The sequence below is a fragment of the Embiotoca jacksoni genome, unplaced genomic scaffold (assembly GCF_022577435.1).
Source record: "Embiotoca jacksoni isolate LCO1_2020_lvr unplaced genomic scaffold, fEmbJac1.0.p SCAF_9, whole genome shotgun sequence".
NCBI classification, from domain to species: domain Eukaryota; kingdom Metazoa; phylum Chordata; class Actinopteri; family Embiotocidae; genus Embiotoca; species Embiotoca jacksoni.
The window spans coordinates 14,302,421-14,320,760 of record NW_027185447.1 but is presented as its reverse complement, the minus strand read 5'-3'; the positions used below and the strand labels follow the sequence as shown (position 1 = coordinate 14,320,760).

The following is an 18,340-nucleotide window of genomic DNA, read 5'->3' as shown; positions in this document are numbered from 1 at the left end:
GTGAGGTTGGCATGTTTTGCTTTTTTACACTTTGCTACATTTGAGAGAACTACTACACTTTTAACTGCACAACCACCATGTGACAGCTGCCAAGTTACTTTGCAGATTTTACACAACAAATTATTGATCCAATTATATGATGGTTGACATAGATGAAGCTATCCAATTACCCAAGCAGCTAAAAATGACCTTCATCAATTCTAAAACGCCAATAGTTTGAAAGAGACTGTATGCTAAATGACCAGCGGTCGGTAGAGAAAGTGTTAAACAAAATTTACTTTAGAGAAAGTAGCAATTGTTGGACTTGGGCTCCTGCTAGTACAAAGCCAATATGTGTCAGCCCCCAGTCCTGCGTGTTCTTTAATGAGGCAATAGGAGAAGATGTCAGGCTTCAAAATATTTATTTAACAGCCGCAGAATAATCAGTTTACAGAGCTCTGGGTCCAGACTATGTTTCCCTGAACTCAACAGAGTATGTGTCAGTTCACGAAGTCTGAGCTCCTGACTTTCCCTCACCCAGTCTTCTTATAGTACAGACACCAAAAAGTCATGTGTATTGATGACTTTGTTGGTTGGTCAAGGTGGTGGTTGTCTTCCTTCACACCCTGTTGTCCAGACAGCCGTCTGTTCCTGTTTATGCCTCAAAGAACAACAGTATGTGACCCCACAGGTTGCCGACCCCCTCCTGTGACCTTTTGGTTTGGCACAGTACTTTCACTCTCATTCCCAAACACAGCCTTTTGTCTACACCTTCATTCACAGCCTTTTGTCTACACCTTCATTCACAAACACAACCTTTTGTCTACCCCTTAGGATTAATAGTTGATAATACGACCTATATATAATTAATATGATATGGCATACATATATGTTGTATTATTGTAAACATAACCTAGCACAGAATCGCACACAATGCTCAAAATGAAAATACTCTCCTGTGGATAAATTCCTGTAAAAATGCCATATATTTTTTGGAGTATTATTACTGATGCGATAATATATACGTACCATTTTACTGTTGTGGTTTGTGGAGATGAAGCTATTTCAAGTGATTTATATGATGCTGTGGTGCTTCATATTTTACAAATTTATTTGTTTTGTAGAGGAACTCCTAGTCTGTTAAAAATTCATATACAAAATTAATCTGGAGGAATATTTCACTCTGAATTGTAGTAGAGTATAAAGTTAAGTGTTTGCGTAAGTGTACTCTTGATTTATACTTTTACTTTAATTTGAAAAAGTTTATTTTGGCGACATTTGCATTGGTATATTTTAAATGGTGGTGGTGCTTTAACTTCAGCACCATCTGTAGAGTATCATAAGAGGGGCAGACGGACTGTGTCAGCAGACACTGCGCAGATCTCTGCCCCACAGGCTGACAACCACATCAGCTCCTCAGCACGGAGACCATCCCGGTACATCCTGGTACTCTCACGATGCTCCCATCGACTCATTTTGCACCGTCATGACTGGTTTGGGCCCGGCAGAGTCAGATGCATCTCTCTGGCGTTTTGGGTGATATTGTAATGGATGAAGCGGCTGACGGTGCAATTGAAGCCGGGCTAAATCACTTCCTGATCCACCCTACCGACCAGAAGAAGAACTGCGTGGCTGGCTGGAGGAGGAGGAGGCTGGGGAGAAAAACTGACACGTGGATTACTCCTCCTCGGGCATCAGGGAAAACAGACTCCGTCCTTTGGCTCTTTCACCGTGATCATCGCCTGCGATCCTCCTGTCAGTCCACTCTTATGGAACTTAAAGACCGTAAACCTACGATGTGATTGCGCAAATATCTCATTAAAAGATTAGGTTGTTTTTTTCCCCTAAACGTTTTACTTCTCTGACTGAACGACCCGGAAAGAGATTGTAAGTAAATAGTCGGAGCGGTTGAGAAGAGGCTGCCGTCCGTCACCTCGCGTTGAATGGCAGTTATTCAAAAATATGGCAAGAACTATAATCCAGATTTGGCCAGTCACAAGGAAAACCATCCGTCTGAGAAGATCGGGGTGCCTGGGTGTCACAAGAAGTGGCCTGAACACAACACTTACTGGCCAAGGTAACAATTTTCAAACCAACACAGTGGTGACTGTTTTACTGTTTGTCATTATAACTCGACAGGTTTACACATTTGCTCATGGGAAGTGTTTTTAACCTAAATCAGTACTACTACTTTTGAGGAGTTCCTACTATATGTACATGTACTATATATATCTATATATATATATATATATATAGATATATATATATATCTATATATATATATATATATTAAGGTCACGCATGAGAGCCATCTGCTGTGTCTGGTTGTGTAATGACACGTATCAACTGTGGCCTGTCATAGTTGAATACTTTTAAGATGTAGTTGCAGTGCCCCATATGGGCCAAATGATTTCAAAGAAGGAAGTGTCTTGTCTGGTGTCTTTCTGGTAAAACTATCATAAAATACTTTTGAATTATTATGTTATCCACTCATTTTCTCTCTGTTGGGGGTTGTGACACTTATTTCCTAAAGATTTGTTCAAACCATAACTGGCTCATGTTTGAATCGATCCCCAGTGAAACCATTTGAACCCCTCGTTGAAGAAAGGCTGCAGTTACCTCCTCCACGTTTCATTCAATTTCAGCTGGTTTTAGGTCCAAAGTTTGTCTCCCATTCAATTCATTCAGGCCAGTGGCGAGGGTATGGACGGTGGTGCTGCTGCTGGGGACGTGCCTCCTCTACTGTGCCCGTGTGGCGATGCCCATCTGTGCCGTCAGCATGGCAGAGCAGTTCAGCTGGAGCAAGAGGGAGTCTGGCATGGTGCTGGGCAGCTTCTTCTGGGGCTACTGCTTCACCCAGGTGTTCGGAGGCTACGTCAGTGACCGGTGAGAAACGTGTGGACAGAGATGCAGAGAGGGTTTTCTTGTGTTCACCTGGATTTCCAGCATTAATAACAAGTGTCATTTTACTTAGGACCATTACTGGCAGTGACGCAAACAGCCCAGTTGTGTTTGCTCAGTCTGGAGAGATAATGTAGTGAACAATGGGCTGTGTTGTCTCTGTTTTATCATGTCGTTAACTGTAGGCTCTCAGTCAACACATGAGCAGCTTATCTATTAAAGACAATGAGTTTTATTCACTCTAGAATTGTCGCTCCAATGCTAAAATTATTCCTTCAAATGCTTTGTTTGTTAGTAGATCTCAGTTCCTAAAACTCCACCAAATGTTTAACAGATTCTCTAAGATGATATTTCTGGCAGAATTAGTGTGACAGGTTATTCAGGAAATGAAAAATTAACCACCTTTCATTTTAGGTGATGTGAGCATTTCTCTGCATATTCAAAGGTTAAAATTAATACAAACTGTGTTGTGTGTCCACAGGGTGGGAGGAGAAAAGGTTCTCTTGCTGTCTGCTGCAGCCTGGGGGTCAATGACGGCCTTTACCCCCATCCTTGCCCACTTCTGCTCCCAGCCCATCCTCTCCATGACGCTGGCCCGCTTCCTCATGGGCCTGTTGCAAGGTAAGATGGCTGGTGTGCCTGGATGAATCATCACTTTATATGAAATCAGTGATGTGGAATGCTTCTTTTCTACCGCATGACACGGCTCAACCCGACTTGCCTTTGATACCAGGTACTTATCTGGGTGTTCACTGCTGATGGTATTAATTCAGCGTATAGTGACGCTGCCTGAGACTACTTTGGCGTCATCATCATCTCAACACATGACACAGTGATGCAGTAGGATTCTACAGACAATTCTCTTCGACCAATCAGAGGTCTTCGGTGTGCTTGTGTCACCTTTAAGTATCGGCTCAGTTCGCTTGGAACGTAGACAGAGGTGATACCAAAAAGAGTACCAGGTACCAGGTCCTATTCACAACTTTTGCCCGATGTAAAACTAAATAAGACGAGAAGAGTTGCGTCGAGTTGAGCAGCACCACGTGGTGGGAAAATGACTACAGATCCTAACCGTAAAAAAAGACAGAGCCACACTTCAAAGTCTGAAAGGACATCATCATTCAACTTGTTCAAAAGACTGCAAGGACACCAAAGTGTAAAGCTTAGAAAGGGTTTCATGGAGCAAGTAGATCTGAGATATGTTAAGGTATAAGACTGTTTATGTACTAAGAAGTGTAATTTTTACAATTAAAGCTGGCAGTTACTAGGCAGCAGAAACTAAGACCCTTAGAAGTAATGAAACTGAAGTTGTGTTCAGATTGCCCACTTGACCACCTACATAGTGTACTAAATAGTGAACAAAAATCCACTTGTAGTGTCCACGTGTCAACTGTGTCGCGTGAAATATATTGAGGACAAGTGGATAGTCCAAACGCTGCATCAGTGTTTCATTACTTCTATGAGTCTTAGTTTCTGCTGCCTAGTAACTGCCGGATTTAATTGTAAGTCGAGGGAGTCAAGGAATGAAACCACATAAAGCCATGCAGACAAATGTTTAAGTCCTAGTCAGTTACTGTAGCTTTTAGTTTGTCTTTTCTTAAATGATTTGATGTCTGTTGTTTGTCACTTCTAGCAGCTTTCTCTGATAAAAACCAGTTTTACTAAAAGCCTTTTAAGACGTGCACATATCTGATTTAAAGGTATCGATTGAAAGGCCAAAAAAAGCTAAATTAAAAACATTGTTATATCAGCAAATCTTTTAATGCTTAAATCAGGAAATTCCAGATCTTTGTAACTTTAATCTATTGCCCAATGCTGTTCCTGTTTTGGTAAAAGTACAGTTGTAGTGTATTTTATTGAAAGAGAGAATCAATATTTTTCACATTAATACAATAATCACATGACACTTACAGACCTCTGTTGGTGGCCGGTATGAATTACAACACATTAGTGTGTGACAGCCATTGTTACTCTATCATTTGTGTATTTCGATTAAGAGCACGAATAGCACATAGGCCTGGTGATTTAAAAGGAGTGTCTTTATATCTGTTTGGCAGCAAGCTCTTGTTATAAAACACAGATGCAGCCTGACATTTTTGGATTTTAAATAATTCAGCACCTGCCCTAGTAATGGATGTGTTGCTCAAAATGCAAAAAGAAAACTTCCATTTCTTTCCAGACGTTATGTTTGGTTTGTGCAATGAAGTCATGAAATCTACTTCTATTGCCCCATAAATTCTTCTTGGGTGTGTTTTCTGCCTTGATCGTAGGAGTTCATTACCCTTCGCTGGCGAGTCTGTGCTCGCAGAAGGTGGTGGAAAGTGAAAGAGGTTTCCTCATGAGCACCGTGGGAAGTGGCTCCTACCTGGGGTGAGTTCCATGTTAGATGCAATAAATGGAGAAAGAGGATTTTTTTTTTTATTATTATTATTATTATTTGAGAGCTGTGTCTATTGTGAGCCCATAATGACTCTTAATACCTGCTAAAGTTTAAAAAGAAAGATTTTAGTTTCATGATAACATCCTGACATCTGTTTAGCTCATGGCATGTCTGTGTGTGTGTAATCTGTTTGATGAAGGTATGTTGAAACACCTGTTTGTGTGACTTGCCATGACATGTTGTGACCTTTTTTTTTAATCAGAACTCTGGTGATTGGAGGGGCTGGCTCCCTCATGTTGGACCTGTATGGCTGGGAGAGTGTGTTCTACGTCTCTGGTCTCCTCTCAGTGCTGTGGGCCTACTGCATGTGGAAATATCTACTCAAAGGAGAAGGCAAGGGGAGCTTCAGCTATGTCAACAGTATCCATGCTGTCATTGCATACTCCTCTCTGTTATCTGGTTGTTTGTATAATTGGAGTCAGTGTCCTCTTGTATGACCATGTGCCTGTATTCCTGTGTGTCCGCAGGGCCTATAATCACCCTTGAGTCCTTGGGCAGTGGTGGGGCCCAGTCCAAACTTTCCAAGAGACATTGGTTGCGGCTCCTCAAACAGCCTGCAGTCTGGTGAGATAATGATAAAGTAACTGTGATTATGTGTGGGTGTGAGTGCATGTGCAAGTCTCAGTGTATATATGTGTGCATTTTGTGCTTTGTGCATTGTTTTTGTATTCAGATGAATGCGCAGCTGTAATTTTGCCTTTGATTTCAGCTTTGGAAATTTAGAAAATTCAGGAGAATAATTTAGAAGAAGGAATGTAGAAATGCATAAAAACAGGATCAATATCAGATTTTCAAGTATGAAATCTCTGTCTGTCTAAGGCCTCTGGTACTGCCTTTTCCCATGTCCTTCCACTCTGTCCTTATAGCCAAGATATTTATATACTGTAATGCAACTGACTTGCTCCATTTTCTGTGACAGTGGGAGCTTCTGTGTTCCTATTTGACATATCTGATCCACCTTGAGAGTAACAGATTAGTTGGTAGCTTGATGGTTATAGTCTTAACTATTAATACACTGTTGTATGATTTGAACCTAATGCTACTTGTATCAGTAGAAGTGTGATTTATAAAGGAAACAAATAGATGTCAAACAAGAAGCACACGTACAAGTTCAAACAAATGGGACTCTGTGTTTGTCAACTGTGGAGCCTTTGGTTTATGATATGTAGAGTGAATGTAGCTGTAATGTACTTACTGTAAACGCTTGTCTCTCCTCATTTCCTGACCAGTGCTGTGATCGTGACGCACCTCTGCACAGCGAGCACTTTCTTCACTCTTTTGTCGTGGCTGCCAACGTTCTTTAAAGACACTTTCCCTGATGCCAAGGTAACCATACTACCTTCTCATCCTTCTCCCGAAAGCTCTGTGAGACTGTAGTTAAGCTAAATGCTAGCACCAGCATGGTAACAGTATTCTCATGTTAAGCAGGTGTAGTGTCTTTCTCCTTACTTTAGCCTGTTAAAATGCTCACAGTCACTTACTAGCACAAAGTATAAGTGAATGCAAATTTTGCAGGTTTGTCAGATGGTTACTGAAGCCGTTATGATACACCCTCTTGAAACTGTGAACGTCCATAGAAAAATGTTGCGGTAGATGTAAAATATTCCACCAGATCAGAAAAAACATTGACCTGTTGGTGGCACTAGATGGAAAGTTGTCATCAACGATACATCGTTGGGTGAACCATAAATGTTGCAATCTATAGACAGATCTCTAAAAAAACAACTGCATTTGCACCTCCTAACACACGACAGGAACTTACCTGACACTCACTGATCCCTGCTGTTTGTGGTCTAGCTCACTGATGAATATGTTGTCCCTCCAGGGCTGGGTGTTCAATGTCATTCCTTGGTTGGTGGCCATACCCTCATCCCTCTTCAGCGGCTGCCTCTCCGACCACCTCATCAGTCAAGGTGGGGGACCTATAGAACACATATTAAAATCATTTTTAAATGAAGGTTATTATTGACAAAACAGCTCTATAACATACTGTCCTGATTTCTATCTTGATATTCCCCAGGCTTCGACACGGCCTCTGTGAGGAAGTTAATGCAGGTACAATATTTGTCAATTGCAATGTTATTGTGTGTAACATGTTTAGTGTCACTGGGTTTTGTATGAATGCACTCTTTAAACCTCTATATACATAATGAATTATGTATAATTTAGATTTATGTCTTTTTGTGTGCACTCATCCCTCTGTTAGTTTTTCTCCATGGGTGTGTCCAGTGTGTTTACTCTTCTTCTATGTGGCAACCCCACCTTCCCCTGGGCTGTAGCATTTGTGTCTGCCACCATGGGCCTCACCACCTTCAGTCACAGGTACTCGCTGGCACCCACATTTTTTCACACTGTATCTCTGGCCCCGAACCCAACACCATTTTAGATTTAAATGTGGTGTTTCCCAAGGGTCGGTTTGTCAGTTTTATGTTTTGCATGTGCCATTATGGTGAAACCATTTGAAAATATGACCTAGTATTAGATATTTTACTACCTCTTCCTGTGAACAAGTCTGTTTTAAAAAAATAAAGTCCCAAATTATGCTGTTGGGCCTGAGCTTAATCGGGGAAGACATGCTAGGTCTCACCTTATATTAGACATGTAGTTTGTTTAGCTGTACTTGGATCCACTGAGCCTGTGAGTCAAAGCATTTTATTTTGTTTTGACTACTACTAATAATTTCATGATTAGTTCATTACTGGTTTGGGGATTTTTGAAGGATTTGTGGAGAGTAAGATAATAGGAGTGTACAATATCACAAGATATACTTTTTAAATGGACAATGTACGCCCTTCAATTTATGCCAAAATGAATGCTCAGTTTCATAGAGGGGAGGGCAGGTATACAGTTGTGGGTGAAGCGCTACCAAGACAGAACCAAACAATGAGGAAACATGAGCACAAGTATCAGGAAGCTTAACCAATGAGGTGTGGTCTCCTGACCTCGTATGACCTCATGATCTGTTGGCTTTTATCTTGTTTGGTGTTTTTTTTTTTTCTTGTAGATTGTGTAATTTAAATGTTGCCTAAATTCTATCAATAAATATCATATTTTCTTTATGTTTTGTCAATTATTGTACATAAGTTTATTTTTTTCTTCAATATGGATTTTTAAAAATGACATATGAGGGTACATCCCTAAAATACAGCAAATATTATTAACGTAATATTTTTGAAACATAGCAGTTGGTCTCCAGCTTAATGTTTGTATAATAAAACTTGACGATATAATATAATTAACAGTAGGTTATATATAAAGAATCTTTATTGGTCACATACTATACATGGTGTAAACAAAATTATTCTTCAAAGTCCCCTAATTTTTACTGCTCTTACTTCAAAATTTCTTATTTTTGTATGGTCGGAATAAGAAGTTTATTTTATGTCCTGTTCATCTGCGGCAACAGTCACACAGTTTTTTTTTTTATAAGCTTACTTCCTAAAGAAGGAACATTTATTCTTTGTTTTTATGGCAGAGAATGTCAGGCTGACTATTGGTCTGACATTCTGACACAATTGGAAGAGTCATTTTGAGCACTTTACAAGATGAAATAGCTAACAACATGTATTTCTTTTGCAGTGGTGTCTCTGTAAATGTCCAAGACCTCGCTCCTTCCTGTGCTGGAGCTTTATTTGGTACGTTTAAAAAAACATGTTCCACAGATAATTGTTTTTTTTTGCACCACAGATTAAATTTTTATTCTGTGATAAATGTTCCACCTTTTGTGTCTTTCTTTTACAGGTGTTATGAATACTTGTGGCGCTTTCTCAGGTGAGTTTCTGTCCCTATTAATAAATATCTGCTATGAATTTTTCACCAGCAGTTGCAAACACTATTAAATGAAATAATTGATTCACTTCTCTAAATTCAAACTTTGGGCCGGTGCGTCGCCTGTCAGTCAGGCTGGCTCCTAAGTGCCATGCATATTTCATCAAGGGAGCTTAATGAAGTTTGTGTCAGATGAATAATACAGCGAACAGAGGATGACAGTTACTGGTCCTGTGTGGGACATAGAAAGGACTGTGACATTTTCTCTGCAGTTATTTACATCTGGGAGAAACTGAACTGTACCACCACATGAAAGATACTGTGTGTGTTGTTTCTAGCTTTGTGATAATTAATGGTTGCTGGGTGTTCCTGTGCAGGGGTCCTAATGGTGTATTTCTCGGGGTATCTCATCGAGGCGACGGGCTCATGGGCGTCTGTGTTTGCCCTCATCACCACAGTCAACCTGCTGGGCCTCTGCACCTTCCTGGGCTTTGCGGAGGCCCGCCGGGTCGACATTGACTCTAGAAAGGTTCGCCACCACGACATCCACATCTAAATCATCATAGGAACAAGAATGCTATTCCCAACGGCGATATGACCTTGGCAAACCAGCATCGAGGACATTATGTACATTGGAGTACTATCCAAAGCATAGCAAGAACTATACGGATAAAACCAGCGGACATCATCTTGGAAAAGTTTGATTGGCTCTCTGTCTGGTTCAGGAAGTAGTGCAACAGTGACTGAAGAGCACACAGCAGACCCTGCACAAAGTTACTGAAAAATCGAATCGAGCTGCAGCCTTGAATTCTGGAAGAACAGCTGTGTTAGAGGATGTTCTCTTAGTTCAGGGACAATGTGGAATGGTAAAGATGGCAGGAGAAAAAGTCTACATTACACCTCTGGAAGTTAATTGTTACAGACTTGGTTATTTAGGACTAGAAAAGTCACAGAGATTATAATCAGACAGCCATAGCTCACTGTTTTGGGTGTGTTTGTGTCGAAGGAGCTGTGAGTGATGGATGTGTCAGTAGCTGGAGCGCCCTGACAGCTGTGACAAACCAAGGTGGTGTGTTCTTGCCCTGTAGGGATGGGGGAGGCGGTGCGGGTGATGCAGGGAGAGTCCAGCCTCTCATACCCGGTGTCTTTTATTAGTACGCCCTCTCTCACCCATCATTGCGATAACTGTCTGAGTGACACCTCATTACCCAGCCACTAATTACCTGGCAGGCGCTCTAATGTCCTGTACCATTTACCTTCTGTGGTCCCTGTCTCCATGGCTACAAGCTCATCTTATCGTTTAGGAGGGGTCACAGAAAGCTTTACGGCGGCGAGGCTTTGACTTTCCCGTTTTCCCTGATTGTTGTCTTAAAGAATATGTTTAGAGTTGGAAGACCAAAGGTTATTAATTATTTAAATTAATTGTATTTTCTTTCTATGTGGTTGCATGTAATAGAAATACCTCACTTAATTGTTTTGAGTTTATATTTATGTGGATTAATGAGCTTCAAAAGCTTTTTTAGAGAAAAGCTTGTTAAGTGAGATGACAAAAAGAAATATATATATATATATATATCTATATCAGGTATGATGACAGAAAATCAGATCAGCAGTGTGAAAGAAACCCAAAAAGACTTTGTTGTGTAAGTTCAGTGTCATCACTTATGATTCCATTGGAAAGAAACTTGTCACTATTATCATCTTGGTGAAAACTGCACAAGCAGACAAGAAGAATCTGCAACTTCTTATGATGAGGGATTTACCCTTATTATCGCACTTAATACTTTTTGTTCCCTAGGCAGTAGACAGGAAGTGATGTAAGTATTTGGGACGGTGCACAGGAGTCTTGTCTCTCCTCTCTGTCTCATTAGAGCAGTTTTAAACACCATAGTCTCCATGTTACACACTGACATGAATGTTGCGAGAGGATTAAAAATGATGTCAGTTGTTCAGTTGAGGAACTGAAGACTACTTGGTGTGTTGATACCATTGCAGAGTATGTAGCAGCATAAATGAATGTTGAACTGATAGTAGCATTTAGGTTTGGTGTTTCAGAGCACAGTTTTACACTTTCTGTTTTACATCGGGGAGATTTAATGTAAAGTCTAGATGCTCACTTGATACTTAAATCTATGCATTTATTATTTTGTGCCTGATTTCAGCAACGGGAGAACTGATCGTTGTGGTATCACAGTGTCAGTCATTGATCATTGTACATGATTAAGATTTGCCTTCTCTGTAGGAGTTTTGTTGCTTTTGTGTCACTTGTTATTGTTTTGTACATACAAAGGCACATAGGCTAATATGTTTTCTATAGATTTTGGACATGTATCTTTAGGTTGAACATTTTGTAGAACATATTTGATTTCTGCTATGCTTGTTGCATTCCTCACATTGTCATTGTCAGTAGTTACAAAAATGTGGGACTGAGGGAGTAACTGGATCTATACTTTCAGAGTAGTTACAATTTTTAAGTTAAAAATATTTAGATTATTTGTATGCGTGCTAGAAAGACACGTAAACCTATTGAGTGGCTATATAGAGTAATTTATTTTGAGATCTGACATCAACGCCAAATGTCACTTTTATTCCGTACCAACACAATATTTCATAGTGATTATACACAAAGTGTAACTATTTAAACAAGAGCACTGTACACAATATACAGCCTTCAACATTTTTTGGGCCGTTTTTGTTTTTGCAAACCAGGGCCACAAATTCCTCAGATGTTTGCACTGCCTTTGCAGATTTCCATTATTTACATCGGCCTTCATCGCTTGTCCCTTTTTTCTCTAATATTATGTTGACATCCCACAAATGTTTGATATTTACATGATAAATAAGATGGACTTCTGTTCAACATATCTTGCTGTAGGTTCCTGAAAAGCCTTCTGATAAATAGTTTTTGATAACCTGTAACATATGTATGATAAAAAAAAGAAATACAAAAATGCAAGAAAATGCAGTATTCTAATGCTTTTAAGATATGTTGTATTTAAAAGCTATTAACTTTGAATAAAAATATATTTTGTCAGCATTGGCGAGGTGTTTGAGTGTGCTGTACTATCTGCATGTACTTTCTCTGTATTTCCACAGAGAGGCAGCGCTGTGTCAGTAATGAGGAGAGCACATGGAGCCTCCAAATACTTTACAAACACTTCCTGTCATGTGGAATGGGGGCCTTCTGTATGGCTGCACAATGATCTCATTAAGAAGACTTTCAACTTGCAGCTAATATTTCCAACTTCTACGTGAAACAGCAATTTCTTCCACACACTACATGTACATCAAAAATCAAGACGATTTTTCCACTGTAAAACTGTCAACCATTTAACTGTATTGTCCTGTATCTGGATCAGCTGCTGAACAGGTTCCAGTGCAGGTCTGTCCTGTTCACACTACCAGCTCACTACAGGCCCAGATCCCGAGTCCGGGCCAGCGGGACGTATGTGGTGGCACCATATGGCAGGATGCTGTGTGCCATGTTGGCTAGCTGGCACTACCCACGTGTGAATGGCCAGACGCTAGTCAACCCAACCCACTCCTCCTCATGGGACCGAAAGGCTCAGGTTGCCATGGAGACAGGTGGCTTGTGGCTGCCACGAGTGGCAATAAAAAGAAAGGGAGGGGTCACGAGTGAGTGAAAGTAACAAGTCCGATAGAAGTCAGTGGAGTGGAGGGAGCTGGCAGTGAATCTGGCTTTTGATGTACAGTTCATACAAAAACAGCTACGGTGTTAAAGAGGTGGTCAGTCACTTATTGGAGTGCTCTCACTGACAGGAAATGGTGTTGTAAAAGCAGGCATAATCATGATGAGTGGCCCACTATTTAATTAGCAGAGATGAAACACCAAGGAGAGAGTAGAGGAGTGGGAGGATGAACCCTCCCCCAACTTGTTGGCTGGTAAGGGTAACCCAGTAAATGCAGGGGCCCATCAGAGAGCCAGAGATACATGTAAATGAAATAGCCCCATTAATTAGTAATTAACATCAAGTTAATGACATTTCACTGTGTCGCCATCTCATCCTATGTCCTTCCTCTGTGGTGGAGGGGCTGTCTCTCGGGTCCCTGATCTGAATGCTAATTAGTGCAAAGCTAAACTGCCATATAGGACTGCCTAATAATATAGAGGCCCAGTTTAAGACTGGTCATTGTGCGGCGAGGATTAATCACTTTGTAGTAATAGATCAGGAGGCTTTGTAAGTCTGCCACTCCTTAGTGGGCTGAGATATTGAAGGCCATTGACAGGTTTTATGCGCTAATTGCGTTGTGCCTGTTAGCCTAACGTTTTGTAATCCCTCATGGCTTCAAACTACTTTTAAAGGTTCTCCTAGTTTTCAAAATGTATCCCAAGAAAAATATTGCTGTTCAGTGTGTGCATAAAATAGTTTGGGGTGTCAAATCTTGTTATTTCAGTGTACCGCATGGTTTGATTGAGTTTGAACCCAGCTGTGGGTACACTCATTTGTTTCGAGTCCCCTCCCGAGCCTGAATCAGCTCCATGACAGAGGTAATTTTACATGATTTGACTGCAGTGTGGCGCCTTACCTCTCTGTGAAGTGAGATGAAACATGAAGTTAGCACTCTGTACACAGCGGTGTTCCTGGAATGGATAAGAATGTCAGCTCCAAAATGAGGGAGAGGTAATCACGCATTGATGTGTAGGGTTATGTCCAGCAATTTACTTAACTTGGCTTTGAGTCTGTGTCAGTTTACTCTGTCTCTTTAATGTTTTCCTCTGTAGTTACCAACGTATCTCTCCATCTCTCCTCTTTGTTCCCTCTCTCTTTTTCCTTTTCCTTTCTTTCCAAACTGTGCTAATACATAATTGACCCTTTAAAGTGATTCCCTGATGCCCAAGCACATCCACCATTAGCAAACAGACACACACACACACACAACCAAATATGTTGATTTCTGTCAATTAAACCCCGTCAGCTGTTTGCCTCCTGCTAGACATATGGCCTGTGTTAAATCTAAAGAGCAAATGGAGCCACCATTGAGAGGGGCATCATTTTAATGGAACCCTGAGGGACAAGACCCACACCTGCGCAATAATAACATTAAACCCTGCTAAACCCACTGGCCAGATGAGGACAGTGTAGGTTTGTACTGTGTGAGACATGCACGTGGCACTTTGTTCCATCTTTATTCAGCCTCACCTGCAACAGAATTATTCGTTTTTAAAGAACAAAGTAATATAAAACTATGTTGTTTTTTTTTTATTGCCGTAATGTCGCTCCTAAAGACTCCACAGGTATGTTTGGTTTAAATCCTTCTTCAGAGTAATACGTTCTTCTATTTTCAGAGCCACAACAGGAGAGGGGCAGCTCGGGCTGTTTTCAGCCTCTAATATTTGTTATTATATAAGGCAGAAAAGCACAGACACAAATGCACTCCATCTTTGCAAACCATCTCTCCCCTGCAGTCAAAGGGAGAGTACAGATTTGTGTTTTGTTTTTTTGCCAAAGGAATGGTTATGGAGTTCACAGGTCTGTAGTCAGAAACGGAGACAAATAACTGACCAAATGTTTAGTAATATAATTTTAGAAAACAATATGGTGCTTTGCCTTTGGCAGGGAGTGTCAAATGGTTAGTTTTAGAACTAGAGAACAAATGAAATACTAAAATTTCGTAAATTTAGCAAATCTTTTCAGTTCTCCCACAATTCAGTGTTTTGTTTTGTTTTTTTAACATGAATGTCGCTAGATTGCCTTTAAACTTGGTAAACGTGCCTGGCAGTTATTTATTTTATCTCTCATTAATTTCCTGATCAATCATTTGGTCTTTAAAATTTCTGCAAATAGTAAACATTCACTTTGCTCATTTGGATTAAAACAGCAGTCTAAAACCCAAAGATTCTCCACTTACTCAGATAAGACAAAGACAATCGGCAAACCTATACAATTTAGAGGCTGATAGGTACCACAAAATATTTAGCATTTTTTCTTAAAAAATGATTAATTGTTCAAAATAGTTGCAAACTCTGTCAATTGATTAACTGATTCGTATTATTTCAGCTCATATTTTTAGTAGATCGTGTAAATTACAGATATAAGCAAAACAGAATTAAACACATTCAGTACATCCATTACAAGGTACTGAATCTGTTATGACTGATTATTAATCAAAAAAATACCTGATTAAATGAGGCAAATAAATTTGGAATTCAGGACTGAGTAGTAAAGTTGTTTGTACTAAAGAATACAATTAATTTGATACATGCAGCAAGTGTGCAAATAGGACTACACTTTTTTTCCCCGAATATTAAATGATTAAGCACTTATTATTTTAATGAATTTCTCAGTCTATAATATACCAGGAAATTGTGAAAAAGGTTCCCGGAGTCCAAAAACTGTTGATCAATTATTAAAATAGTTACAGATTAATTTTCAGTCAGTAGACTAATTGATTAATAGAGTAATCATTTACAGACTGCACAGAGTTGCAATGCTTATTCTTGAGGAAAGGTCTTTTCCTCATTTTTGCAAATTCAAAAATACCAAATTATCCTTCTTTTCAAAGTTTCCGCCAACAAAAATGTCAGGAGGGTTTAAAACAGGAAAAACCTGACATGATCAAATGCTGTTGAATAGTTCTATTTTGCCTATTATATTCACTTGTATTTCCTAATAATCAGTAGCATTCTGTTTGTGCATGCACACGAGGAGGTTAAATACCCCACCCCACTGTCACCCTCTCACCCACCCCCATCCCCCTTCAGTACCCGTCCACTCATCTGTTCCAGCTCTCCCCAGCTTCACGCCGCTCACATCTCCAACACCACCAGATCTCCCCTTTTTTCCTGCTTGCTCTTTACTAAAGTTTGGCTGTCAATCAGCAGTGGCCTCAGGCAACAGGCACTGATGAAAAGACCCCTGAGACAAGGAGACCCAAATTAGATTTCAATAAGGATGTTGAATATTCATACCAGGGAAACATCTAAAGGTAAACGCTTTTTGATCTCCTCGCACAAATATCACTTGTGTGCATTCCCAGGTCCTGGTGCTCTGGTTCTACAGTGTTTTCTCCCCCAGCCTGGTCCGGCCCTGGCCCCGGCCCCGGCTCTGTCTCACTCCTCGGGGGATGCGATGGAATAATGATGATGGAGCTACAAAGGAGAAAAATAGCCATAATGAATGTTTATACTAAAGGGACTCAATAGAAAGGGCATCCGTACTAAGTATTCAGTAATTAGTATTTAGCAGAAGTTGATCGCCGAGTGCACACATTCAAACACAGAGAGACACACACGCATATCCAGGGCAGAATCACTGAGGCATAATCATTTACTGTGTAAACTTTAGACAGGGGAACCTCCCTTGACAGCAGCAGTCAAAACAGTGTTTCATTTCTCCTGTCAACATGTTTACTTTATTTTTATAATTGACTCACTTTGGGCTTTTCTCCCAAAATGTAAACAGAATTCACAATGTGGCTGTTTATCTTCCTTGAACATACCTGTGTTCTGTTGCTCATCTGCTCTGCACAGAATAATTATCAATCTTAATGCATTGTAGATGAACGTGTCTTCTAACCTCAGAGCTAAAACTGTCTTGTTCTCTGGTCTTGATGTGCTTTTTGCTCGTAAACTGCACTTGTTATGAAAACTAAAAAAAAAGGGCCAACATCGTCCTCCTAATACCCTGAAGAAATTGCCATCACTTCCATCTTAGTGGAGATGGAAATGTGTGATGGTGGAAGATGTGGGGCGATGCTTTGTTTGGGAGGGTGTGTGTGTGTGTGTGTGTGTGGGGGGGGGGGGGGGGGGGGGGGGGGGGACTGCCTTAGGCTCTTTTCCCCTCCGAGAGTCCACTCCGCTCGGGAACACACTACGAAACGAGTCCTGAAATGAGACCAAAGCATGGAAACACCATCTCTTCTTGACGCAGGAAGAGACCATCCACCTAATAGCCCACGTCAACTTCCGTCATCAATAATGCGTCAAGAGCGACTATGATAGTTGCAAACGAGCAACTGTGGCTCACAATGCAAGAAGACAAGTCGACTCGTAACTCCGTCTTTCAGTGCGGCTACTAAAGAGACATCCATTCTCATCTTACGTTATACTTTTCTCTTGTTATTTCTCTCACTCTGTGTTCCTCTCAACCTCCCCCGCCCCTTCCTTACAACATGATGGTCAGTCCATTGCCAGGCAATCTGGTCTGTGATGTTGTTCACACCTTCATCGAGCCAAAAAAGAGAAAAAATAAAAAAATCTTTGACAAGATATGATGACTTGCCCAGGTGGTGTGTTTCACTGGTCTCCTGGTCTTATGGGTGAGGGCAGCCAACCAAAGGTATGTGTATGTGTGTCTGCCTACAGTATATGATGGTGTGTTTACCCCAGGCCCGGTGCTGCGGTGCTGTGATGCTGAGTGTCACCCTGCTCCGGCCTGAGCCCTGCAGCCAGAGAAACCAGCTGTGAAACTGACAGGTTTGTCTTCTGCACTCACCTACACTCTTACTTCCGCTGCGCGCGCACACAGACACACACACACACACGCATGCACGCACGCACGCACGCACACACACACACACACACGCGCACGCACACACGCAACCACATGCATGTAACGAGGCGCACATACATACACACACACACACACACACACACACACACACACACACACACACACACATTCATGGCCTGAGGTTTAAGTACACATGTACACACAAGCCCACCCCCACCTCCCACCCCCCTCCACATCCACACATATCCACAGACCATCACACAAGCTGCAGGCAGTCTCTCTCATGCCAGCTACAAACACAGTGCAAAAGGAATATGCTTACAGAGCTCCGATATATAGTGAATACTCAGTGAACACATTTTTACAATTTGATAAAAATCGGCAAACGAAGACATCGCGTTTACTCAAGTCAAATAAGCATGATAAACCAAGTGAAATCTGCAAATAAAAACTGGTGTGCATCAGTATTTCTAATCATGTAAGCACTACACCACGTTATATTTTCAACTACATGGTTTAATTAAGCTGTAGACAAGAAAGTGCCGGTTTTTAATGTCATTAGACACAAGATAAACTAGATGCCAGTGACTCTAGTTTAGTTTAGTTAAAAACAACACATATTGATCAATATTGGATCAATTTACTTATGATCAAGACAGTTAAATATAAAATGAGTGCAATTATAGTCCATTTATAAAAGTCTGTTTTAATCCTCTTTGATCAACAGTGACCACAGAGGGGGAAAAAAAATCTGGCAACATATATTGTTTACGTGCAC

The 18,340-nt window shown here is 40.7% G+C and overlaps 1 protein-coding gene across 1 annotated transcript; it reads left to right on the top strand.

Moving 5' to 3' along the window:
* The first annotated feature begins 1,380 nt into the window (after positions 1–1,380).
* Positions 1,381–12,128, top strand: slc17a9b (solute carrier family 17 member 9b). Its single transcript, XM_069140802.1, has 13 exons — positions 1,381–2,056; positions 2,668–2,865; positions 3,362–3,501; positions 5,151–5,250; positions 5,523–5,653; positions 5,788–5,884; positions 6,550–6,646; positions 7,146–7,233; positions 7,341–7,375; positions 7,527–7,642; positions 8,900–8,955; positions 9,062–9,091; positions 9,466–12,128. Exons 1-13 carry the CDS (start codon positions 1,923–1,925, stop codon positions 9,642–9,644), a joined length of 1,401 nt encoding a protein of 466 aa, XP_068996903.1. The 5' UTR covers positions 1,381–1,922; the 3' UTR covers positions 9,645–12,128.
* Positions 12,129–18,340: the final 6,212 nt, after the last annotated feature.

What these genes read in the sequence shown, in the direction of transcription:
- slc17a9b (XM_069140802.1), top strand. Translation starts at nt 1,923, where the DNA reads ATGGCAGTTATTCAAAAATATGGCAAGAACTATAATCCAGATTTGGCC. An exon ending in ATATCTACTCAAAGGAGAAG is followed by an intron (nt 5,654 to 5,787) that starts GCAAGGGGAGCT and finishes GTGTGTCCGCAG; the next exon opens with GGCCTATAATCACCCTTGAG. An exon ending in TACTTGTGGCGCTTTCTCAG is followed by an intron (nt 9,092 to 9,465) that starts GTGAGTTTCTGT and finishes GTTCCTGTGCAG; the next exon opens with GGGTCCTAATGGTGTATTTC.